At 35.3% G+C, this 27,480-nt stretch overlaps 1 protein-coding gene across 1 annotated transcript in view; it reads left to right on the forward strand.

The window, feature by feature from the left end:
• ASCC3 (activating signal cointegrator 1 complex subunit 3) overlaps positions 1–27,480 on the forward strand; it is a 318,333-nt gene that overhangs the window by 34,396 nt on the left and 256,457 nt on the right. Inside the window, exons 4-7 of the mRNA XM_068985127.1 lie at positions 11,219–11,339; positions 17,785–17,989; positions 18,653–18,794; positions 19,365–19,490. Of these exons, the coding sequence (XP_068841228.1) occupies positions 11,219–11,339; positions 17,785–17,989; positions 18,653–18,794; positions 19,365–19,490 (594 nt within the window). The remainder of the gene's footprint in view (positions 1–11,218; positions 11,340–17,784; positions 17,990–18,652; positions 18,795–19,364; positions 19,491–27,480) is intronic.

A 27,480-nucleotide genomic window follows, 5' to 3' on the forward strand; every position in this document is an offset into this window, starting at 1 on the left:
CACCAGGCTCCTCTGTTCATGGGATTTCTTTCCCAGGCAAGAATACCGGAGTGGGTTGCCATTTCTTTCTCCAGGGACATTATTATTTAGCTTTATTTTGTTATTTTAAAAGAATTTATTTCTCTACTTTTGGCTGTGCTATGTCTTCGTTGCTGCGGGGGCTTTTCTCTAGTTGCTGGCAGCGGGGTTAGCTCCTCGTTGCAGTGCACGGGTTTCTCGTTTTGGTGAGTTCTCTTGCTGTAGAGCGCAGGCTTTAGGGCTCTGTGGCTTCAGTAATTGTGGCATGTGGGCGCTAGACCACAAGCTCAGTAGCTGGTACATGAGCTTAGTTGCTTCTAGGCATGTGGGATCTTCCTGGACCAGGGATCAAATCTGTGTCTCCTGCATCGGTAGGTAGACTACCGCTGAGCCACCAAGGAAGCCCTATTTTGGTACTTTTAACCCTGTGTCTTGTTTGTATGGGTACTTTGTTCTCATAACTTCATTGCTTATGCATTTTATATATTAACTAATACCCAGGAAAAGTGATGTGTTCTATAATATTCCTGGGGACTCAATTTCTGTGTAGAGAGTTTAGTGTCTTACAAATCCTCCAGATAGAAAGTTCCTGTAATAAATGCTGTGATTTTCCTTGTCGCTGCCAGTAAGGAAAGAGGCTGAACATTATTCCCTGTGTATTACCATGAGACATAATAAATAAGTCTCATACCAACATTAAATGTATATTTGAGGAGTTACAGGTATTGCTTTCTGTGAAAATGTTAAATTGCTTTTAATATACAATTAAATAAGCTTACTTGGAGAGTAATACTTAATTCACTTGGTCCATTTTGTAAATCTAGTCATTTAAAAGCTCAAGCAAATTTTTAATTTCTGTTTGCAAGCTGCTGTTCCTTTCTCTAACTAGCTTAGTTCAAAGTGCCATCATGGCTCTTCTGTTAATACTTAGAATATAATTTATTTCCCACACTTTCTGCATCTCTGTACCTCTCCAGTTAGATATTAGGATAATAGATTTACTTATTAACTCAAATGACTAAATTGTTAAACATTTATTGCCATTCGAACTGATAATTATAATGTTGTTAAAGGTTCTGAAATAGTTTTTCAGTGGTCAGATTTTTTAGAAAATGCTGTGTTAGTCTGATTCCCATGTGGTTACACTGTACTTGATTAGAAAAGAAAAGGTCTTTCATTTGAAAAATAAGATTTGGTAGAGGAAAAAAGTTTATTCCTTGGTCCTTGTACCGTTAGTTATCAGCTGATTTGTCAACATGATAAGGGGTTTTTTGGTTTACATAATTTCTTGTGTTCATTCCAAATAATGGCAATTTGTGAAAACCTATTTTATTTATTGTTAGTGATTCTTTGTACCCTTAATGGACAAAAAGTTAAAAAACAATGGTTAAACCAGAATTTGGTTTGTATTATCTAAAAATAAAACTTTATCTGATTAGGTAATATATGTTTATTATTGTAGAAAGTTTGGAAAAGACAAAAATGAAAAATGTGCAATTTAGTGATATTCTTTCAGCATTTCTCTCAATGGGACTTGCTTGCATATTTTTATGGATGAGATAATTTGTGTAAAAAACAGAATTTAATGAAATAAAAATTAAAGACAATTGTCAAAAGCAAACTAGATATCCTTCAGTAGGGAAATAGATGAATAAACTGTGGTATATCCATATGATGGAATAGCATTCAGTGATGAAAGAAAATGAGCCTGCAAGCCATGAGTAGTGCTAAGTGAAAGAAGTCAATCAGAAAAGGGTGTGCACTGTATGATTCCAACTAAGTGACATTCTGGAAAAGGCAAAACTCTGGATACGGTCAAAAGATAAGTAGTTACCAGGGTTTGGGGAGGAAGAACAGAGGGATGGGGCACAGGGGATTTTTAGGGCAGTGGACTCCTCTGTTATGATAGTATAATGATGGGTACATGTAGGCATCATACATTTGCCAAAACTTGTAGAATATACAACACAAAAAGTAAATAAACTCTATGTAAAACTATGAGCTTTAAAGAAAATCTAATTTGGTAGTCATTGTGATACAACTAGACAGACAGATTTTGCTGTATAAAAATATTCTATCTAGATCGCAGCAGAGTGTTTTACAATAGAATCAAAATATCTTCTAGCCCAGTGCTGTCTTTTTGTGCTGATTGAAGTATTCTATTTGCTTTTTAATGCAGTAGTCACTGGCCTCGTCTCTTGACATGTGGTTAATGTGACTGAGGAGAATTAAAAAGGATGCCGTTTTGAAGAGTATTTAACTTTATTATTGGTATTAAAATTCTTCCTAGTCAGAGCAGTGCAATTGAATATACCTCAGTATCAGTGTTACTGACTCTTCATTTAGCACTTTGTGATGTTTTGAGGTTCTGGTTCTATGTTCAGTTCGATTCAGTACTTTATCTTGAGAACAGTGGAGGGCAATTGAAAATTTGTTGTCAAGGGATGGACAGAAGACAGTGAACGTTGATCAGACCTGTGTTTCATAAAATTGTCATTGTTCTGTGCTCTGTGTCATTTGGATACATGTGCAAAAACCGTTTAGGAAGCCCTTTGAGTGGTATAGGCAATAACTGGGAGTTTAAGACAGACAAGGAGAAAGGGTTGAAATCTGTTTAGTAATTGAGAGAACTTGAGAGTGGATTGGTTGACAGGGTTAGAGTTGGGTGTGATGGGGTAAAGAGGTGATAAGAATGCATTTTAGCTTTTGACTTATGTAACTGGAAGGATGGCAGTCCATTCGTGGAAATAAGGGCAAGTATAAAACAGTGAAGTATGTGGAAAACTGAGAGATAGTTTTGGGCATATGTGGAATTGTGGGAGGTCTTAAGACTTCCAAGTGGGAGAGGACAACTGGGCTATTAGATACATGAAGTTCAGCATAGAGATCTGGGAAGGATGTGTAAATTTATGAGTTATCAGTGTATGCGTGCTAATGGGAGTTTGAGGCACGTATGTGAGCAGTTAAGGAAAGAACAAGGAGTGGAAGTAAGAGAAAGCCTGGGATTAAACCTTAAGGAGCTCCAATGTGTAATAGTCAAAGTGAACCTGAAGAGAAGATAGGAATGTAACAGTCAGAGTGATAGGATACATATCAAAAGAATGGTGTGTCAAGGATATCAAAGGAAAAGTGTGTTTCAAGAAGGATAAGGAATGATATATGGAGGAAGATCAAGGAAGATGGACCCAGAATAATATTCATTGTCTTTGTCAAATCTATGAATGAGGATCCTTTGAACAGAATGGATAATAATAGATAAGAGATCTGCAGTTGAAAACATTTGCATAGATATATCTTATTTTTACTTTCTTTTTCTTGTTCTACTCTTTTTTTGTGTGTTTGAAAATGTTATAGATTATAATTGAACTCAGCCTTCTAAATATGATTCAGTTAATGTAGTATCCTTTGAGATGCTAAATGGGGTTTTTGAGATACAGTATTCCAATTACTACAGTAAATTTTCCCCTAGCCTTTATTGCATTTAAAAAAATCCATATTAACTTGGTAAATAACCAACCTCCCTGGCTACAGTCCATGGGGTTGCAGAGTTGGACACCACTGAGCAACTAACACACACACACACACACACACACACACACACACACACACACACACACACACACACACTGTCTTTTCTGGATTTTTCTTAGGAATTTATTTGTGGGATGATATTTCTTCATCTTGTAGAAGCACACAGGGGCTTTTTCTATTTGAATATTTATTGTTGTTGATTTTACATGTGGGTTCTGTAATTGTGGAGTTTTATATTTAACTCTGTTACTTTTCCTTTGGTCTGGCAGATTATATCAGACTATTTAGAAAATCTCAAAATGTTGATTCTATCATGAGCCATATTAATACTTGAGTAAATTTGATTTAATATGTCTTCTAGTTTATATATCATAAAATTTTGAACAGGACAAAGCCATGGTCAATCTTCTTTTTTTAATTTTCTTTTTTTATATTAAACTTGTAAATTTTGTATTGGTGTATAGCCAATTAACAAGGTTGTGATAGTTTCAGGTGGACAGCAAAGGGACTCAATCATACATGTACACATACCCATTCTCCCCCAAATCCCCTGCCATCCAGGCTTTCACAGAACATTGAGCAGAGGTTCCCTGCGCTAAGCCATAGGTTCTTATTGGTTATCTATTTTTTAAGATTGATTGATTGATTTAATTTTTGGGCTGTGGTGCTTTGTTGTTTTGCAAGGGCTTTTTTAGTTGGCCGTGCCTTCTCTTGTTGCGGAGCATGGGCTCTAGAGTCTGGACTCAGGAGTTGCAGCTCCCAGGCTGTAGAGCACGGGCTCCATAGTTGCAGTGCAAAGACTTAGTTGCTCTGAGGCAAGTGGGATTTTCTTGGACCAGGCATCAAACCCATGTCCCTTGCATTGCAAGGCAGATTCTTAACGCACTGGACCACCACGGAAGCCAGGTTATCCATTTTGAATATAGCAGTGTGCACCTGTCTATCATCATGGCCAGTTTTTGAAGAACAGCTTTAGAGGGTAGACTCCATATTGTGGTTAATTCCGTAATCCACTTAACTGTATTGTTGTACCTCATTCACATGAATACATTATGCCTAATGTGCATCACTAGCTGTTTCTCAGAATGCCCATTGACTATTTGATAGGGCGAATCAGTTCAGTTCAGTCACTCAGTCTTGTCTAACTCTTTGCGACCCCGTGAACTGCAGTACTCCAGGCTTCCCTGTCCTTCACCAACTCCCGGAAGTTGCTCAAACTCATGTCTACCGAGTTGGTGATCCATCCAAGCATCTCCTCTGCCATCCCCTTCTCCTCCTGCCTTCAATCTTTCCCAGCATCAGAGTCTTTTCCAATGAGTCATTTCTTCACTGGGAGAAGGGAGACTGATTGGTCTTTATTTTGAAAGTGATTTTTTTGGGGAACTTCAGATAGACTTATTTTTGACTTTTAATGAATTCCTTAATATTGACTAGATGGAAACAGAATGGAACTGACAAACCTTTTAAAAACCTGAGTTTTATTTGCTTTAAAGCTGTTTTAGTGATTAAATACTTTGTCTAACATTTTTTGACTAACCTGAGAAATAGGATTCAAACAGGACATTAACATGACCAGAACCTTTTACTTGGAAATAATGTTTTGCATGAAAATCTTTCAGTAAACCCATAAGGCAAGTATGTTTATCATGTTTATTCTGGGGTTTCACAAACCCTCAGCATATCTCTGCATATCCTAGTTCTTGAACAGATTTGTAGTTCTTATTTAGCCCCATGATAACTATTTTTCTTACCAGTTTTCCTAAGATTTGTAGTATAATTTTCCATGGTATATTATTTAAAGATTTTCATGACTTTATGTTTTGCTTTCATGATAATATAATGTTTCTGATTTATTTGATACTGTGTTGGGGATATAGCATCCACTATAGCTTTGTTCCTGTTGGAATAAAAATGATATAAGTCAGAATATGGTGGAGTGGGAATTGCCTTTCCTGAGAGATTCACAAACTACATTCATCTGTTAAAAGTGTAAGAAACAAAGAAGTCATGCTGCTTTAAACTTAGTCTGTACATGTTCTGAAATTTACTTTTGACTTTTCAGGAATGTAGTGTGTTGGTTAATTTTTCTTATTGTTTCCATTATTTTAGTCTAATGAGGAGGTACTTTAATTTGGTCATCTAATTTAATAAAAAAGGAATTATGATAACAGTGAGATCTCTGAACACCTTTATCTATTGATAAATTATTTAATAGATAATGTTGGCTTTAGCAGAATCTACCAGAAATAGGATATTACTTGTCTGTTCCTATTGTGTCTGTTCCTTTAAATCTCATATCTTTAACTTACAGCCAGAGTAGTAAAACTTGTCTTTTTATTGTTTGAGAGCTGTATTTTTTTTTTAAACTCTGTAGTTGATGCCTTCTTCTCTACCCATAGCTAACTTTTCCTACCCCCCTGCCTTTTTTTTTTTTTTTCAATTTGATAGCTTCTGGAACTTGTTTGCAATGATCCAGACAGCTGTACCTTTATAAACAGCTAGTCTCAGTGCCAGATTAGTTTGTAGTGCAAATCTTGAATGAGAACTGCACCTGCTCTCAGTGTAGATGAAAATGGCAAATGTTAGGAAAAGCAGAATTTGGGATTGCTTTAAATCTGATGGCAGCTGATCTCAAAATTCTGCTGGGGATTCTTCGTTGTGGGTTAGGGAAGTCCTGCTATTCAGAGCAAAACAGCTTTCTTGTCTTTTTGGTAGATCTACAGATATGTTATTTTTAAGAAATATTAATAACATGTTCTATGTGCTGTGATTTTATACCTGAGATATTTTGTCTAGAAGTTATCTTCCAATTACACTGGTGGTTTCCTAAAATTATGTTGGACTAAAAATTTCTGAATCTAATTTTTCATATGTCAACATTATATTTCAAATTAAATAACCTTGAGTAGCTGGGAATATATGTCAGAGTAACTGCTCCAGTAAATCACATTCTTATGGGGAAATGGTCTCAATTTAAGAATTAACACAGTCTCTAAAAGTTGGTAGGATATAAAGACATTTCATGGTGTATGTAGAGAGCATTTCCTGATACAATTTGTTTGGAGTACCAGGGGAAATGAACTCTGTAGGTATGTGTTACATTTATGGTTTTTGATTTCTTATTTTTTAATATCACCCTTACCTTAAGCATGAGGTTGGCTTGTGTCTTAACAGCCAGTCAAAACCTACTTAAAATGCTGATCAGGAAATTTATATTTAATCTTTATCTTTAATATTTCCAACTCAAACTACCGCACAATTGCACTCATCTCACATGCTAGTAAAGTAATGCTCAAAATTCTCCAAGGCAGGCTTCAGCAATACGTGAACTGTGAACTCCCTGATGTTCAAGCTGGTTTTAGAAAAGGCAGAGGAACCAGAGATCAAATTGCCAACATCCACTGGATCATGGAAAAAGCAAGAGAGTTCCAGAAAAACATCTATTTCTGCTTTATTGACTATGCCAAAGCCTTTGACTGTGATCACAATAAACTGTGGAAAATTCTGAAAGAGATGGGAATACCAGACCACCTGACCTGCCTCTTGAGAAATCTGTATGCAGGTCAGGAAGCAACAGTTAGAACTGGACATGGAACAACAGACTGGTTCCAAATAGGAAAAGGAGTACATCAAGGCTGGATAGTGTCACCCTGCTTATTTAATGTATATGCAGAGTACATCATGAGAAACACTGGACTGAAGAAACACAAGCTGGAATCAAGATTGCCGGGAGAAATATCAATAACCTCACATATGCAGATTATACCACCCTTATGGCAGAAAGTGAAGAGGGACTAAAAAGTCTCTTGATGAAAGTGAGAGGAAAGCAAAAAAGTTGGCTTAAAGCTCAACATTCAGAAAACAAGATCATGGCATCTGGTCCCACCAGTTCATGGGAAATAGATGGGGAAACAGTGGAAACAGTGTCAGACTTTATTTTTGGGGGCTCCAAAATCACTGCAGCTGGTGACTGGAGCCATGAAATTAAAAGACACTTACTCCTTGGAAGAAAAGTTGTGACCAACCTAGATAGCATGTTCAAAAGCAGAGACATTGCTTTGCCAACTAAGGTCCGTCTAGTCAAGGCTATAGTTTTTCCTATGGTCATGTATGGATGTGAGAGTTGGACTGTGAAGAAGGCTGAGCACCGAAGAATTGATGCTTTTGAACTATGGTGTTGGAGAAGACTCTTGAGAGTCCCTTGGACTGCAAGGAGATCCAACCTGTCCATTCTGAAGGAGATCAACCCTGGGATTTCTTTGGAAGGAATGATTCTAAAGCTGAAACTCCAGTACTTTGGCCACCTCATGCGAAGAATTGACTCATTGGAAAAGACTCTGATGCTGGGAGGGATTGGGGGCAGGAGGAGAAGGGGACGACAGAGGATGAGATGGCTGGATGGCATCACCGACTCGATGAATGTGAGTCTGAGTGAACTCCGGGAGATGGTGATGGACAGGGAAGCCTGGTGTGCTGTGATTCATGGGGTTGCAAAGAGTCGGACACGACTGAGCGACTGAACTGAACTGAACTGAAGCAGTTTATTGGTTACTTTTAGTATTATAAGTCATTTTGTTTCATAATTTAAAAAAATAGCTTCTTCGATTATAGTACACATACCATACAGTTCTCTCACTTAAAGTATATAAATCAGTAATTTTTAGTATATTCTTACTACCATCACCATGGTCAACTTTAAAGCATTTACAAAACCTCAGAAAGAAATCCTGAACCTTTAGCTATTTATTTTCTCTACTCCCTCCTGACCCCGCCCCCTTGCCCCAACCCCCAAGTCCTGAACAACCACTAGCTTACTGTCTAGTAGAGATTTCCCTATTTAAGACATATCATATTAATGGAATCATCATATGTGACCTTTTATGACTAGCTTATTTCACTTAGCAAAGTGTTTTGAAGATTCATCCATGTTGTATACTACTTCATTCCTTTTTGTGCCTTAGTATTTTCCGTTGTGTGAATATACTGCTTTTTGTTTATCCATGCATGAGTTGATGGACATTTGGGGTATTCCTACCTTTTGGCTATGTTAATAGCCCTATTTATGTGCAAGTTTTTGTTTGGATAAGTTAAATTCTTTTGGGTATATACCTAGGGATGGAATTGCTGAGTCATATTGTAATTGTATGTTTAACTTACTGAGGAACCAGAAAACTGTTTTTCACAATGGCTACACAACTTAGTATTCCTTCAAAGTATGAGAATTCTAATTTTCTCTGCATCCTTGCCAACACATTATTTTCCATTAAAAAATTATTCTTTCCAGTGGATCTTCTTTGCATTTCTTTAGTGACTAATGATGTTTAGTATTTTTTCATGTGCTTGTTGGTCATTTATCGATTTTCCTTGGATAAATTCAGATCCTTGGCTCATTTTTTCATTGGTTACCTTTTTATTAGTAGTAAGAACTGTTTATGTATTCTGGATACAAATCCTTTCACAGATATATGATTGGCAAATATTTTATCCCATCCCGTGAGTTGTTTTATTCATTTTCTTGATGGTGTCCTTTAAGCAGAAGATTCTTATTTTTAGGAAGTCCAGATTATCTGTGTTTTCTTGTGTTTCTCATGCTTTTGGTATCGTGTATAAGAATCCCTTACCAAATCTGAACCCATTAGGATTTACTTCAGTAAAGAGTTCATAAGTTTGTATGTTAAATGTAGATAACTGATCCATTTCAATTTAATTTTCATGTGTGGTATATAAGAGTCCAACTTCAATTTATTTCATATGGGGCTAGCCAGTTGCCCCATCGTTTATTGAAAAGACTGATCTTTCCTCACTGAACGGTCTTGGTGTGCTTTTTGAAAACTTCACTTATTTATTAGTTCTAATACTATTTTAGTATGTTCTTTAGTATTTTCCACATAGAGAAAATTTAGTATTTTCTATTTTCCAACTATTTCTACAAATAGAAATAGTTATACCTTTTCATTTTCAATCTGCGTGTTTTCTGCTTCTTTTTCTTACCTAATTGCCCTGACTTGAACCTCCAATACAGTGTTCAGTAGAAGTCACAAATGCTCTTTTGTCTTGTTTCTATTCTTACTGGGAAAGTAATCCAGTGTTTCACCATTAAGTATGATGTTAACTGTGGGATTTTTATAGATGCTCCTTATCAGGTTATGGAAGTTCCTTTCTAGTCTTAGCTCATTGATTGTTTTTATCACAAAAGGATGTTGGATTTTATCAAATGGTTTTTCTGCATCTGTTGAGCTAACCGTGTGATTTTTGCTTTTTTATTCTATTGCTATGATATAATATATAAATGATTTTCTTATCTTGAACTAACCTTATATTCCTGAAATAAATCTCACATTGTCATGGTATATACATTTTTCATAAATTGCTAGATTTGATCTGGGTTGCTTGTATTTCCCTGAGGCTTTTGTGTCTATATTGCTAAGAAATACTCATCTGTAGTTTTCTTTTGATGTATTTGTCTGGTTGTGGGGTCAGAGTAGTACCGACCTCATAAAATGAATTGTGAAGTATTCTTTCCTCTTCTGTGTTTTGGAATTGGTTTTAACTTTTTAAATGCTTTGTAGAATTCACCATTGAAGCTATCTGGACCTGGGTTTTTCTTTGTGGGTAGTTTTTGATTACTAATTCAGTTTTCACTTGTTTTAGATCTATTCAGACTGTCTTGACTTAGTTTTGGTAGTCTGTGTCTTTCTAGGAAGTTGTCCATTTCTTCTAGTTCCACCTACAAGGCTTGTTATTGTTATTTGCATGTTGGTTTAGTGGCCAGCTGGATTATTTCAGTGTAGACATTTCTTTCTCACTCCACAGTGTTTAGTTTCTGATGGTATTCCTTGTGGAGACACATCTGTGAGTTTACCTGAAGTCACTTTGGGACAAAGGTAGTGTTAGCCGAACCCTTTTTCCCACTTTCCCTGACCCCACTCAGCCATTAATCTTTACTGATTACCAGCTGACCATTCTGTTGTTTGCAAAAATGCCCTGGGCCCTAAATGGTTCCATGAACTAATCAATAAATTTGTGACCCCTTTGAAGGACTAATTCCAAAGGTTAGTGTTGATATTTATTCTCACCCCAAGAGGGGTCCTCCCAATTGTCTTTTCTCAGTTCTCTTCTGCAAATTGGTTGTTGAATCTGTGAATCTTCTAATTGTGGTTTACCACAATTATGCTGTTTTTGAGATAGCTCTTTGGCTTCAGCTTCATGGCCTTGGTTATCCCAAGAGAAACCAATTGTAAGAAACTTTTGGTCTGTGATTTAGAGTTTTATATATGAATCGTAATTATTTTAACAGTTGGATCATGCTCTTTAATTATATAGGGCTTCTCTGGTGACTCAGTGATAAAGATCCACCTGCGATACAGGAGACCAGGGTTTGATCTCTGGGTTGGGAAGATCCCCTGGAGAAGGAAGTGGAAACCCACTCCAATATTCTTGCCTGGGATATCCCATATAATTCAGATAGCTTTATAAAACTGAAAGCTCCTTAGCAATATGAAGAGTTTTTTTTTTTCTTTCCTAAGTTATTATTTTTTACAATTCTTTTCTAAATATTTTTTTAGGTTCTTCTGTGTTAATTTAGCTTCATCGCTCTGTTGAATAGATGTTAATAACTTGAAAATGTTGATTTTGAGGTAACAGTTTGTTTTAATTTTCTTCTTATAAGCTGTTTGAGCTGCTGGGACCTGATGGACTTGAACTTATTGAGAAACTCCTCCAGAACAGAATTACAATTGTGGACAGATTTCTTAATTCTTCAAATGATCACAAGTTGCAGGCTCTTCAAGGTAAGAAAGTAATCAGTGGTAATTTTACTTTAAAGGAAAAACTCATTGTTTAGCAATTTTTTAATACAATTATACTTTTAATATTCTTTGGTTATATAACTTACTGATAACATTCTCTCAAGTAGATTTTAGATATGGCAGATTATGAAACAATTATCAATGCCCTAAATAGGGTTTTATGTCAGAGAGTCTATCTATGTTTCAGTATGGCAGAAGATTTGGATAGACAAAAAAAGAATTAAAGCAACTATATATAATGCTTAGGGTCAAATAGTGATACAATTTATAACCACATTTTTTATTTTGAAAAATTTCAGACCTTAGTAATGGTGCAAGGATAGTATAATAACTACTCACATACTCTTCATGTAGATTCACCAGTCATTAACATTTTGCTTCCATACCCACCCGTTATCTTTCTCACACACTCACACAAACACACACAAATACAAACACACACAAACACACATGTGCAGGTGTATGCATAAATTAACTCATACATGTGCAGAGTTAAAATTTTTGCTAAACAATAGGAAGTTGCACACATCATAATATTTTAGATATAAAATCTTCAACATACAAAGTCTCCTACTTAACCTGTAGTACAGTTATCACAGCCAGCAAGTTGAACATTTGTGTAGTCATGTATTACATATGTTTGAAGACCCCCAGAAGAATTAGAGTTGTCAAGGAAGCTAAAATTATTTAAAAAAAAAAAAAAAAAAGCCTGACTTACTATGAGACAACTAATGCCAAACTCAGGTTTCAGGTGGTAAGTATTGATAGGAAAACTGTTTCTTACCTTTACCCAAATTTCTTTGCCAGCCTTGTAAATAGTTTGGAAGTTTTAAAAAGTGCATGAGCATAAGAAATTGGATACCCCTCTTCAAAGCAGTCAACATTTACTCTTTGTTTAGTAAGTGATATCACTTTTTTCTTACATTTATGAGTGTGGCACTGAAAGGAAATTACAAAACTAGCCTTGATTTAAATCCAAAATTTCTTAAGGGTTTTTTATACTACACTTTGATTACTGGTAGTTGCTTTGGAGTTACTTTGAGATTTCTAGAAACTTTAAAGGTTGGAATTTAGCCACTTTGTCCTTCTAAAAGTGTTTTGGTTCTTTAAGTATATTGAATACTTATAAACAAGCTTGCTCTAAAAGGACTCTCACCTGTTAAACCATGCTTAAGCAGACATTGCAATAAGCCAGCTGCTGCTGCTAAGTCACTTCAGTCGTGTCCGACTCTGTGCGACCCCATAGACGGCAGCCCACCAGGCTCCCCCATCCCTGGGATTCTCCAGGCAAGAACACTGGAGTGGGTTGCCAGTTCCTTCTCCAGTGCATGCAAGTGAAAAGTGAAAGGGAAGTCACTCAGTCGTGTCCGCAGCCTACCAGGCTTCTCCGTCCATGGGATTTTCCAGGCAAGAGTACTGGAGTGGGGCACCATTGCCTTCTCTGAGTAAGCCAGCAGAACTGTTTAAAATGGGTATCTGCCAGAAGAAAAGGAATGAATTTAAATATCCAGTCTTGCAATGTAATTTCTGAGAATTTGGTGTTCATTTTTTCAGTTTTTAAAGTGCTGATTCTTACTGATCCCACCTTTCATTAGTTCTAATTTATTAACAAAAGTTCAAAATATATTCAGCCTATGTATTTTTTTAAGAAAGCTGTAGGTGATGAGTGAATGTTGTTTTTCAGTTTCATTATGGTCATTTTTGTATAACACTAACTTTATTCTACTAGGATAACTTTTAAGAAGCAGCACACTTTTTTAACCTAAAACCACATATTAAATTTGAATTATTAAAAATTTTTTGAGCCTTCAGTTTGCCCTGAAGTATTTTCTACTCTTCCCAGTCGGCATTTACTCTTTTAGTCTGTGCTAGGTTGTTATTAATGTTGCTATTATTGAAGAATATAATTATAACCGTCAAAAATTTGGGACATTTAAACAGACTAATTTCTTCTAAGGACTATGGTGAAAGAAACTGACAAGGAGCATATATTAAAGATTTCTTAAATAGAGTTGTTGTATAATTGCATTAAAAATGATTCTCCATAATTTCTTTTTGTGAGGAATGGGGGAAGGAAATACTCTTGAAGAAAAGAATCATTTGACTTGTTACTTTATCTCTGTTCTCATCCATTTATTTATTTTGATATAATTTTGTATTAATGATCCTTCAAAATTCTCTTAAAACTACCAAGTTGTTCCATTCTTTATTAAGTTACCTTAGTAAGATAGTCACGTACTATTCTTTTCTCTGTTCCACAAAATCATGGTCTTAGATAGCAGTCTGATGGCTCAGATGGTAAAGAATCTGCCTGTAATGCAAGAGACACGGATTCTATCCCTGGGTTGGGAAGATCCCGAATGGCCACCCACTCCAGTATTCTTGCCTGGAGACTCCCATGGACAGAGGAGCCTGGCGGGCTATAGCCCATGGGATTGCAAAGAGTCAGACACGACTGAGTGACTTTTCACTTTCAGAGAGCAGTAGCCATATAGTGTTTTCTATCTTTTATACTGATTTTCTTTGAATCTTTATGTATGTGTGTATATATATATATATATGTGTGTGTGTGTGTGTATATATGTATACATGTATATATATATACACACACACATATATACACATATACACACACACACACACACACACACATACACACACACCCTGCTGTATCTCTGTTCTTATAACCAGGAAATATAAGGTAGGCTAGAAGTGAGTAAGAATAGTGTACTAACTGCTAAGTTGATAGTTATAAATTGAATTCTGTTTTGGGGGCTGTCATGGCGAATGTTTAGTATCAGTTCAGTGCAGTTCAGTCACTCAGTTGTGTCCGACTCTTTGCGACCCCATGAATCGCAGCACGCCAGGCCTCCCTGACCATCACCAACTCCCGGAGTTCATGTTTAGTATAGGGTGTACTATAAAAAAAAAAAAAAAAGATTAAGTTAGCTTATGCTGTCAAATGACACTATTTTGGGTAGTTATAGAAAACTTTGTCTGTCATAGTAACATTTTAAAAGGATACAAGCTCTACATGTTTTTCAGTAAAATTCTGTATTAGAGTTGCTATTAAGCTTATTCATTTCATTTCTGCTTGTCAGTCTCTACAGTTAGCTTAACTCATCAAAGAGAATAATACACTTAAGCATTTGTGCTTAATAACTTGATTTTAAAAGTCACTTATTATGTTCAATCTTACGGGATTTCAGTATATTCTGACTGAGGCCTTTTAAAGCTTTAATAAGGTAAATATAGTTCCTTCTTATAATTTTCACTTTCTTATTTTGATGATCACAGAAGTGTCCAATAGTATTTTGTACCTGTCACATTTGTTTAAAATATTAATGATGTTAGCATAAAATATAATATGTCACCCAAAGACCCCTTCAAAAGCAGAGACATCACTTTGCTGACAAAGGTCCATACAGTCAAAGCTATGGTTTTTCCAGTAGTCATGTGTGAATGTGAGAGTTGTACCACAAAGACTGAGCGCTGAAGAACTGATGCTTTCTAACTGTGGTGCTGGAAAAGACCCTTGTGAGTCCCCCGGACTGCAAGGAGATCAAACCTGTCAATCCTAAAGGAAATCAACCCTGAATATTCATTGAAAGAACTGATGCTGAAGCTCCAATACTTTGGCCACCTAATGCGATGAACCAACTCATTGGAAAAGACCCTGATGCCAAGAAAGATTGAAGGCGGGAGGAGAAGGGGAAGGCAGAAGATGAGATGATTAGATACCATCACTGACTCAATGGACATGAATTTGAGTAGACTCCAGGAAAATAGTGGAGGACAGAGGAGCCTGGCCTGCTGCAATCCATGGGATTGCAAAGAATCAGACACAACTTAGTGACTGAACAATACCCAAAGAATTTAGTTTCACATACACAGCCTTTAACACTCATTCATAGTAATAAGTTTGTGGCATTATTCACATTTTTAATAAATCTGCTTAACATCTCTGTTTCTGAGCATGTGACTTTGCACATAGGTTATTTCTTTTTTTTCATATTTCAGAGTACATTTGAAAACAGGCAGTATGCTGCTTTCTTTCTCTAACACTAGTTTCTTGGTTATAAATTCAATCATTATAATAGATAAATAAGATTTACTTACAAAGCAAAATATGTAAGACTTAGAAAAATACTTTTCTCAGAACCATAAAATGTAGTTCCAATATAGGTAAGATTATGTCTTATTTCATAATTTTCAGATGTAACTTTTATTTCTCACTTTGCTTTTTGAGACTTGCGGTGCCATTATACACAGGGGTTATTTCATGTGGTTGAGAGGTAAAATGACTTATTCAAAATCATGTAATGAGATAATGACACATGCCTGAGAATTGTGAGTAGAGTGAATTAGAAAGCTAATTTCCCCCTCTTGATGCTATGTTTAAATCCTTCCTTGTTTTGTATTACGTCTTAGAACTTGATAAAATAACTTGCATTGTGCATCTTCAGAGTGTGGACCAATTTCATTCTTAATTGTTTTTCTAGCCTACCAGCAGTGCCTGGGACCTAGTAGGTCCTTAAAACAGTAAGCTTGCATTGACTTGGATTGCTTTCAGTGACATTCCTGTCAGTTCCTTTAGGGCTGCAGTGAGCCAAGATACTATTTCTTAGAAAGATTTAATTAAACACAGAAAGTAATCCTGTTAGAACATTTTTCCTGAATATTGAGGTGACCAACCACAGGTTTAATTCTCCCTTATAAACACTGAGCTTTGATTGACCTGATTCCTCTTAAGTGGTTCTAGACTTCTTCCATTTTTTAAAGAAGCTGTATTTCCCAAATCAAAACTACAAGGAGGTATCACCTTACACCAGTCAAAATGACCATCATTTATCAGTTGACAAATAATAAATGCTGGAAAGGGAGCCCTCCCACCTTGTTGGTGGAAATATAAACTGGTGTAGCTCCTATGGAGTACTGTATGGAGGTTCCTTAAAAAGCTAAAAATAGGGAATTCCCTGGCAGTTCAGTGGTTAGGTGCTTCTACTTCAGGGGGCACAAGTTTGATCCCCGGTTGGGGAACTAGATCCCTCAAGCCATGTGGTGTGCCCCCCGCCACCAAAAATAAATAAATAAAAATAGATTTACCATATGGCCCTGTAATCCTACTCCTGGCCATATATCTGGATAAAACTCTAATTTGAAAAGATATATGCACCCCAGTGTTCGTAGCTGCACTATTTACAACAGGCAAGACATGGAACCAACCTAAGTGTCCCACTGACAAATGGATAGAGATATGTTATATGTATACAATGGACTATTACTCTGCCATAAAAATGAATGATATAATGCCATTTACAGCAACATGGATGTACCTAGAGGTTATCATATTAAGTGAAATAAATCAGACAAAGACAAATATCATATGATATCTTATCTGTGGAATATAAACATAGGATACAAGTGAGCTTATTTACAAAGCAGAAGTAGCCTCATAGACATAGAAACAAATTTATGATTACCAGAGGGGATGGGGGATAGATAAAATTAGGAGTTTGGAATTAGCATATACATATACATAGTACTGTATATAAAATTCCAAACAAGGACCTTCTGTATATAAACATATACTGTATATAAACATATCTGTAAACATAACTATAAACATAAACATACATAAACACATATATACTGTATATAAACATATATTGTATATAAATATATATATATAGTATTGTATATAAAATTTCAAAGACCTACTGTATAGCACAGAGAACTGTATTTAATATTTGTAATAACCTATAATGGAAAAGAATCTAGAAAAGCATATATATATATATGTATACACACACATCTGAATCACTTTGCTGTACATCTGAAATTAACACATTATAAATTAACTATACTTCAGTTTAAAAAATGATTAAAAAACCCTGCATTCCCATGAAAAGGGAGATCATATTTAATTTGCTTTAGTCATCTTCTAAATATATCCTGAGCTGTATTTTATTTTTATTTTACTTTATTTCATGTATAAATTAGTAGGGACGTGTAGACAATTTAACATAGTGAGACCTATTATATGGGAAAAAGTTAAATCTTATATGTAAAGAATATCTTTATTTTATTATGCTAACTAAATGCTGATTAGTATTGTTAATTATTTTGAAATAATTTAGATTTTTTTCATAATTATGAAATATAATTTTTAGTTTCCTGATGTTATATCTAGGAATTTATATTAGTCTATAGCAAGACAATATCTGCTGACTTTTTCTAAGCCAGGATATTATATCATTTAGAAATTGTGACTTAGAAAAACTCTCCTTAGAACATGTAAGTAAATGTGCCACTTTAAAAAAATGAATTCTTAGAGGATTGTGTAGCTTATGTTTTGGTAAAGAGGAAAATTGGTTTTCATAAAGGTTAAACTTGTAAAACTATGGATCTTAAATTTGCTTTGCAGACAATTGCAAAAAAATTTTAGGAGAAAATGCTAAACCTAATTATGGTTGTCAAGTCACTATTCAGTCTGAACAAGAGAAGCAGTTAATGAAACAGTATCGCCGGGAAGAAAAAAGAATTGCCAGACGAGAAAAAAAGGCTGGAGAAGATGGAGAAGCTGCAGAAGGACTCCTGTGCTTTGATCCTAAGGAACTGCGGATACACAGGTAATAAAAACCAGAAGTTGAAAAATGCTTGTGTTGTAACTGTTGCTTTTATGTATCATAATTTTAGTTTAGTTTTAACAACTTGGATGATTCTTCTAGACACGTTTTCTTACAAGAATAGAATTTTGTTGTATGAAAACCTAATTTTCTAAGATAAGAAAGCAGTGATCTGCTTAATTAGAATATTCTTGGTTGCATCCACAGAGGTGAGAGATTTAGGTGCTGTGCTTTATGAAGTGTACACAAATTTTATTTTGAGACCTTTTTCTTTCCTACCTTAATGAATGCTTTTCCCCATGTTGTTGAGAAGTAGAAAGGAGGCAAATGAATACATGGTATTTAAATATTGAAACACAATTTAAGAAAGGAACTTATTTATACTTTGTTAAATATCTTTGGATTGTGAAAAAGAAAATTATAATAAAAAACATTAAGTCAAACTTATCAGATGATGTTATCTAAAAATAGTACCTGAAAATGTGTTGATACTTATGTGATTACACGGAAAATTTCAGGCTTGCTAATAACTTTGTGTTGTTTAATTTCTTCTCTTTTGTAATTGAACACTACATGAAATAGTTATTATAGTGACTTTGTTTTAGTATATGCTTTCTATTGTGAGATTAAAATGACAGATTTAGCCTATTATTTTTGTATTTACAGAGAGCAGGCACTCATGAACGCTAGAAATGTTCCAATTCTGAGCAGGCAGAGAGACACAGATGTTGAAAAAATACGTTATCCCCATGTTTATGATTCCCAGGCTGAAGCCATGAGAACATCAGCATTCATTGCTGGTGCAAAGGTATGTCATTGGTATATGACCACTTTTGGATAACATGTCTGTTCTAGAAGAAATGCCACATAGATTTTTCCATTTCTTTTTACTGTGCTAAATTGTATATTTAAAATATTGAAGAAAATGAGGTAGTGCAGTTTATGTGAAGTTCTTAGCACATAGTAGGTATTCAAAGCATGTTTGTTATCCTCCCTTTCAGTATCTCTGCAACTTACATTTTTGAGTTTTAGCAGTTGTACCACTTTTGAACTAAACCTTACACTGTGTATCGCACGTTTTCCCTGGCTGCGTAACTACATTTATCTTCAGGAATACCATGTAATTACTGTGTGCTTAAAATTCATCAGTGTAATGTGGTTTGTGTGTTTTATGAGATATCTGATTCATGAATGCTTTTTGTATATGTATGTGTGGTTTTTATTGTTTGTTTTTGTTTTCCTTTAGCTACGTTTATTTGCTAGTGCAGTGTCATGAAACCAATAGCGTTTTTCCCTCTCTCTTTAATTAAAGAATCTTTATCAGAGACATTATTCTATCTTGTATAATTATCGGATTTTTAATTTTTGATGTTTATAGATGATTTTACCAGAAGGAATCCAAAGAGAGAACAACAAGATATATGAAGAAGTAAAGATTCCTTATAGTGAACCAATGCCAATTGGCTTTGAGGAAAAACCAGTTTATATCCAAGACTTAGATGAGGTAAGATTTTCATTTTATAAAGTTGATAGTTTTGATGCTTGGTATGATTTTGAATGCATTTGTATTGGAAAAATAATTTTTAAAAGTTGGTTAATACAGTAAAGAGATACAATCAGTTGGTTACTAATGAAATAGGGGAGTTTAAATTAAAATATATATATACATGTATTTCTTTATACATTGAGCATATTTACATATATTTTGTGTATATTTCTATAATTATATGTTTATTTTAGCTATTTTAGCTCATATTTGATTTACCTTATGTAAGCTGACTCAAGTAAGTTGTTTTAAAGGATTCATATATTGACATATCAAATTGAGTATAGGACCAAATTATAAACTAATCAACTTTCCCTCAACTTTTTAAATTTTGAATACTTGTAGCCCTATGGAAAAGATGCATGAATAGTAATTCCCTTCTGTTTTGATTTACCATTAGTTAAAACTTTGCTATAATTGCTTTATCTCAGAATGAAATATTTCTTCATTTAAAGTACATATATTATTTAAGGTTAGCCTTTTCATCACCAAAGTGAAGTTGCTTTATTTTTATATATATGTAAGTCATATGACATCATTCAGAAATATCAAATAATATAGGCATACAAAAGGAACAGCATATGGAGTAACTATAGCCAACCAAAAGTAGCTCCATTCTATACATATGGGTGTATATGTGTTTTGATTTTACAAAAATAGAATTATATCCATACATACTTTTTTTTCTGTTTATATATATATATATACTTACATACTTCTTTCTATGTCAATAGACATATTTTTACGACATTATTTTAAATCACTATATGGTATTCCAACTTATGTCTTCATTACTTTTACACCAATTTCTTATTGTTAGAATTTTAAGTTTCCTATAAGTTTTTATAGTAGACTAAAATTGTCGTTAAAACTTATATTAGTGGGTTTCAGCCTTTGGATCAAAATTACTATAGAATTTTTTCAAGATCCAAATGCTTTAATCCCTATTAAATCATAATCTCTTGGGTGGGACCCATAATATCTATTTTTGAAGATGATTTTTAGAGCTCTATAGGTGATTCTGAAATGCAGGCAAGGCTGAGAGCTTATAGAATTAAATAGTTATATATATAATTCTTTTTAAACCCTACCAATCATTATAAGGATTATCATCATGAAGATTTATTTAGTTTTGTATATTAAATACTAACTTTTTTTCATATAAGAGCATTGTTGACATTCATTGTCTTTACAATGAATGGACCAGGCTTCTTTTTCTCTCATACTTGTTTCCAAATAAATACTTTGTTCACTTTAATGTAGAATACAGGAATAGAAGAGATTTCTGAATGGGTTCTTTCCATCTGCAAGCTTAATGTCTCTTTGCCATGTAGCCTAACACCCTTATAGGTTCCCTGGGTTAGGATGTGGCCATCATTGGGGATCATTATCCTCTCTACCACGCGAGATGTGGATGACCACAATTTAGCTATTCACCTGTTGACGGACATCTGTGTTGTTTACAGTTTTTGGCTGTTATGAATTCTGTGAGTCTATTTGAGCTGCCCTAAGCACAGACTAGGTGGCTTAAAGAACAGACATTTGTTTTTTCACAGTCCTGGAGGCTGGAAGTCCCAGGCCAAGGTGCTGACAGTTTTGTTTTCTGATGAGGACTCTTTTCCTGGATTGCAGCCCCTTGTCTTCTCTCTGTGTCCTCACAAACTGATATGGCTTCTTCCCTATGTGTCTAGAGACCTCTTGTGTCTTTTCTGCTTCTTATAAGGACACAGGCCTACTGGATTAGGGTCTCATTCAGAAGACCTCAGAACCCTAAAGGTTCTGTATCCAAATATGGTCACTTTGGGAGTTAGGGCTTTAGTTTATGAAACTTTGAAATACATAATTGCATCCATAATGTGGAAATAACTGCTCCAGATATTGGTGTACAGGTTTTTGTGTGAATGTAAGTTTTTATTTCTCTGGGATAAATATCTAAGAATGCAATTACTCAGTTATATTATAATTACTTGTTTAGTTTTCTAAGAAACTACCATAATTTTTTTTCCAAAGTATCATTTTATATACCCAACAGTAATCCAGTGTGATCTAGTTTCTCCACATATTCACCAGCGTTTGGTGGGTATCACTTTTAAATTTTTATTTTAGCCATTTTAATTCATATTTTTATATAGTACTTGTATTTTCCTTCTTGTGGTTTAAATGTGCACTTTCATAAGGAGCAATAATTGGGGAATACTACATTCAAATGCAGTGTGTCATAAGTACATAAGTAAACTCTTTGATGTCTTAACAATGTAGATAATGATCCCAACTAGATGCTGTTACTGTGGATATTAATATAGAGCTCAGGAAAAAATATAGATGTTAACAGACTGTTAGTTTAGTTAGATGCATCTGTTAGTTTGGATCTTTTTTAAAAGGCAGGATCTTTATGTATCAGGAGAAATGCTCTTGAAGATGTTATCTTTCTCTTTTCACTGAGATCATAATTGGATTCTGCTCCTGACAGTCCTGTGGAACAATAGATAAAATGCTTTTATGTCCTCTCACTGACTGAATGTCACATCAGAGAAATTTGTCCTGTCTTTCTTGTCTTCTTAAAATACTTCTGTAATTTGATTTAAAAGATAAGGATAATTTAAAAATTCTAAAATGATGTGCAAAATTGCTGTTAATGCTCTTAAATGGGTTTTGTACTTTCTTGGAGAGGGAATAATCAAAAAAAAAAAAAAAAACCCAAAAAAAACCATTGGATGGGCTTCTGTATTAGATAGAACTCACTCATTTGGAAGGTAAAGAAATGAAACTCAAAATAAGTTTTAGCAATGAATACAGGCTGTTGGCTTTTCTAACCAAAATATCTGGGAATAAAGCTGCCTGTGCATTCAGATGGATGTATAAGTTCACATGATGTCATCAGATCTTTTCCTCGGTCTTCATCTCTTTCTCTCTCTCTCTCTTTATTTCTGTCTTTCTTTATTTCTTTCTCTTTCCCTTCTCCCTTATCTTCTCTATCTCTCTTACCCTCTATTCCCCTCCTTTTATTTCTCTGGTTCTTTTTATCCCAACTCTCAGATACATACTTTTTACATGTAATCAGGGAAGAACATAAGACAGCAACTCCAAGCTTTCCTCACCCCATATTCTAAAAGCAAGAGGGTTTTCCCCATTAAAAAGAAAAAAAAAAAACTCCTGGGATGAACTCTTATCTCCTTGACTTGTGTCACCAGTTCATTTCTGAACTATGTTCCCCACGATAGGAGTGTTGCTGCTGCTACTGCTGCTAAGTCACTTGCCCCATAGACGGCAGCCCACCAGGCTCCCTCATCCCTGGGAGTCTCCAGGCAAGAACACTGGAGTGGGTCGGTAGGAGTGTGGGATTCTTAATTGACTATGCCTGCTCACTTGAGTCAGAGAAGGCAATGGCACCAGTACTCCAGCACTCCAGTACTCTCGCCTGGAAAATCCCATGGACAGAGGAGCCTGGTAGGCTGCAGTCCGTGGGGTCGCTAAGAGTCGGACACGACTGAGCAACTTCACTTTGACTTTTCACTTTCATGCATTGGAGAAGGAAATGGCAACCCACTCCAGTGTTCTTGCCTCGAGAATCCCAGGGATGAGGGAGCCTGGTGGGCTGCCGTCTATGGGGTCGCACAGAGTCAGACACAACAGAAGCGACTTAGCAGCAGCAGCAGCAGCTCACTTGAGTTTCCTCACCCTTGGCCCTCTGTGAGCCATCAGGAGTCAAGGAGGAGTTTCCCAAAGGGAAGATGAGGCTGTTATCCTTAAAAAGGAGCATATGAAAGATGCCTAGCAGACAGAACTGTATCTTTGATTCTGCATTTTTGTTGGTGTTAAATCAGTTGAGTGCTATCTGTTTCCACAGGTGGGAGTTACAGTTTTTCAATAGCCAATAGAATGTTATTTGGCTCGGAATACTGATCCAAATATACTATTTAGTTTGGAAAAGTAATGTAAAAGATACATATAATGTTTCATTTGAGAAGTTAAGGAAGTTGAGTCCTATAAAATCTGAATGTAGAGAGTTTGAGGATTTTTGTGACCCCAGATTATTGAATCCCATGTTTACAGGCTAGGTCCTGGGGGAAATTATAAACAGAGGTAACTTAAGATCAGAGAGTTGCTGCACAGAGTCGGACATGACTGAAGCGACTTAGCAGCAGCAGCAGCTCACTTGAGTTTCCTCACCCTTGGCCCTCTGTGAGCCATCAGGAGTCAAGGAGGAGTTTCCCAAAGGGAAGATGAAGCTGTTTTCCTTAAAAAGGAGTTGATCTTAAGTTACTCCATGTAGCGTATCTGACCCACACCATTTCTATGGAAGTGATTAATACAGTAGGGGTATGTTGTGCAGATGTCTAAGGCAGCACAGAGAAAGCAGATTAGCAAGTTCACAGAAGTCTTCATGGAGGTCAATGCAGGGCATAGGATTTTGCCAGATAGACAAAGGACGTGGTTGGGGGGTGTATCATAGGCAAAGGATGCTCCATGAAACAGTATGTGACCTTTTGTAAACATGTATTTCAGTATTAGTAGTATGCAAGCTACATATGTAGCATGACAGCAAATTAGTCTGAAAAGAGACTTACTAGTGCACATGAAGGACTTCGAAAACCATACGTAGTAAGTTTAAATTCAATGTTGTGGGAAATGCTACTTCTTAAAAATAAAAGTAAATGATCAGATTTTTTTTCACTTACAGAGATTACTCCGGTTACAGTAAAAAAAAAAAAAAAAAAACTGATGGTTGAGAGTAGAGCTGCTGCAATAATTCAAGGGAGAAGTGCTGTGTGCCTGAATGAAGAAAGTGGAGCCTATATAGAAAGTGGGACAACGAAGAATAGATAGCTCCCAGTTAAATGTTAGTAAATGTTAGTTTAGAAGTTGTATAACATCTGATGACAGGTTAAATGACAGGGGATGAAGCAGAGAGAAGAAACTGAAATGATATCCAGGGCAGCATGGGTGAGTGCTGGTGTCATTTATTAAGATGAGAAACAGGAGAAGAGGAACAGAGTATGTGTGTTACGTCCAGGAGGTCACGTGTTGGTGAAGAGAGGCTATGAATCCAGGCGGTTGCACTTGAATCTTGGCTCCCCATGTTCTAGTTGAAAGAATGGGGCCAAGTTACGCTCTGAGATCCAGTGTTTCACTTGTACAGTTGGGATGATAGTACCTACCTCATCATTTTATTGTAAGGATCAAATCAGTTCAGTTCAGTTCAGTCGCTCAGTCACGTCTGACTCTTTGCCACCCCATGGACTGCAGCCCAGGCCTCCCTGTCTGTCAGCAACTCCCGCAGTTTACTCAAACTCATGTCCATGTCCAACCATCTCATCCTCTGTCATCAAATGAGTTAATATATGTAGAACACTTGGAAGAATTATGAGTACTTAAGACATTTTAGATAGAATGTTAGCTTAAAATGATAAATGTAAACTGACAACTGGTGAGATCAATCTGAGTATGGATAACATGAAAACACTTATTGTTTCTCTGGAAATTATATTTATTAAATACATTACTTCTATGTTCATTTATGCTCTTCAGATATTCTTTCATTACAAGTACATAGTCACTCTATGAAGACATAGGGTAGTTTCCAGTTAATTGATAGAAAATAAAGAAACCTGTCATTGTACTTATTGACATTTGTGGTTATCTCAAGACTAAGAGTTTGGGAAAAGGGAAGTAGAATGAGTATAAAAAACTGTTACTTTTCTTGTGGTTTTACTGTGTTCTCTGAGCCTGAAGGGATCCTAAAGCTGAAAGAGTTTATTGACACAGTTTGATTCAATCAAATTACAAAAGCCAGAAAGCTAAAGAGGCATCCAGAAAAACACTTCAGAATGTGAATCATTTTTATGAGATCAATTTGAACAGGAAAAAATGTTACTAAAACCTGGACATACAACCAAATAAAAAGCCTTTTCCCGAAGTATCCCATAGGCTGCTTATTACACTGTCAAGTATATTATCAGTTTCATCAGCACCATGACCTTGAATTCCTCACTGCTTTTTTTAGAGGTGGTATCAAGAAATAATAACAAAATCTAAAGTTCAAAACTGAAAAGTGAGCTTACAGTCTTTTTCATACTGATAGAGATCTTAGCGAAGAAGATTTCATAAATTTCACCAGGAAGGAAACAATGTGACAAATATTAAATTTCTGATCATTTTACCAAATTATAATTTCCCTTGATACATGTCTCACCTCACCAGGCAATCAAAGAAACATGAGTATTCTGATAATATTTGCTATTATATCTGTCAGATTTTTCAGTACTTATGACCACCAAATGAAAACAAATGAACAAACAAACATGTAAATATAGACACCTTCTGCATCTGTTGTAAACCCCACAACACGTTGTTATTCTTTTTGCTGTTAACGATCTTTTTAAGATATTAAGATGTCTAAATGATAACCAGGAAACGTCCTTATACTTGTGCATCTATCTGCTCTTTTATGCCTTTGTGTAGGGAGATTCAGATTTCCATCTGGTATTCCTTTTTTCTAGTGCAGGTCTGCTGGTGATAAATTCTTTCAGTTTTGTATGTCTAAAAAAAAATAATCTTTATTTTGTTCTTGAAAAGTAATTCATTTGCTGTGAAATTTTAGGTTAATGGGCTTTTTCCCTAGTACTTACAGATGTAGCTGCTTCTTGCAGCTTACAGATGTAATCTTGCTTATATTGTGTCTGATAAGAAACTTGTCCTCATTCTTTATCTTCCTCTCTATATAATAAGTCTTTTTTTTTTTTTCTGGTTGATATTTAGATTTTCTTTTCCTCACTGTTTTTAGGCAGTTTGATTATGCTGTGACTTTGTATTAACTTTCTGTTGTTGTATAAGAAATTACCAAGATATTAGTGACTTAAAACATCCATTTATTATCTCAGTGTTCTGGAGGTCTGATTTGGTTGGGCTGGACTGGGTTCTCTGTTTGGACACGACTTAGCAACTAAACAAAACAGAAGGATTTTAGGGGTTTTATGTTTTAGGGGTCAATAAATGTGCAGTATATAAAAATTTGTTCCATGAGATAAGCTTTCCCATAAGAAATGCTTATATGTTTTGACTCTCAGCAAGCATTTATATGATTAAAAAGTAATATTTACTTGCTAGGAAAGTACATTATAGTTCAAATATATGAAATAGCTAAGTCTGATTTGAAGGAGTGAATCTATATTTTCTTTTCTAAAAAAGAATTTTGTCTGTATGCCCTGAACTTTTGTAGGATTATACCATAAAGTATACTGGGAATGCTGCAGACAACTAACTAGGAAAAGGGCACCAGCTGCTTGAAAAATACCTGCTAAAGAGAGTTATAACTAACATCTGTCTCTAGCTAGGAGTAATTGAACAAAATAACTTTCTTTACAACCTATACTTTATTGATTTTATGGGGAGGAAAATTAGAAGAGAGAAGATTAAAGGCATAGCGGCATATTGAGCTTCCCCAGAATGATAATGTTAGAACTCAGATGATTTCAAAAGTCTGAAATGTACATGAATTTAACTTGTAATGTGGGAATTTCAAGTTGCTTTAGAAGTGAACTTTGTCCATATTTTCCAACTTATCTCTGTGTTGTAGTTACGCAGGCCTATCACAAATAGACAAAAATATTGGGTAGGATTGTATTACTACTCTAGGGTTTCATTATTTGTCTTTGAAAATATATGTGAATTGGCTATCTGTCATCGGGAATCATTTCTTGAGTCTTGATTGATGCAAGTCACTGTGCTACGGTGGGTATCAAAAGGTTTGGAATTACGACTGTGCATTTGAGGAACTTACTATCCTGTTAGGCAGTTAGAACTTATGGGGATTCTCAGCTTTACCATTTGCACGTTTTGTGACGTGGATCAGGTTACATAACACCTCTAAGTTTCAGTTTCCTTATCAATCTGTTTATTCTGAGAAGATTATATGAGTCAGCACACAGAAAATGTGTAGCAGTATCTG

Source organism: Capricornis sumatraensis, chromosome 13 (assembly GCF_032405125.1).
Source record: "Capricornis sumatraensis isolate serow.1 chromosome 13, serow.2, whole genome shotgun sequence".
Lineage (NCBI taxonomy): Eukaryota > Metazoa > Chordata > Mammalia > Artiodactyla > Bovidae > Capricornis > Capricornis sumatraensis.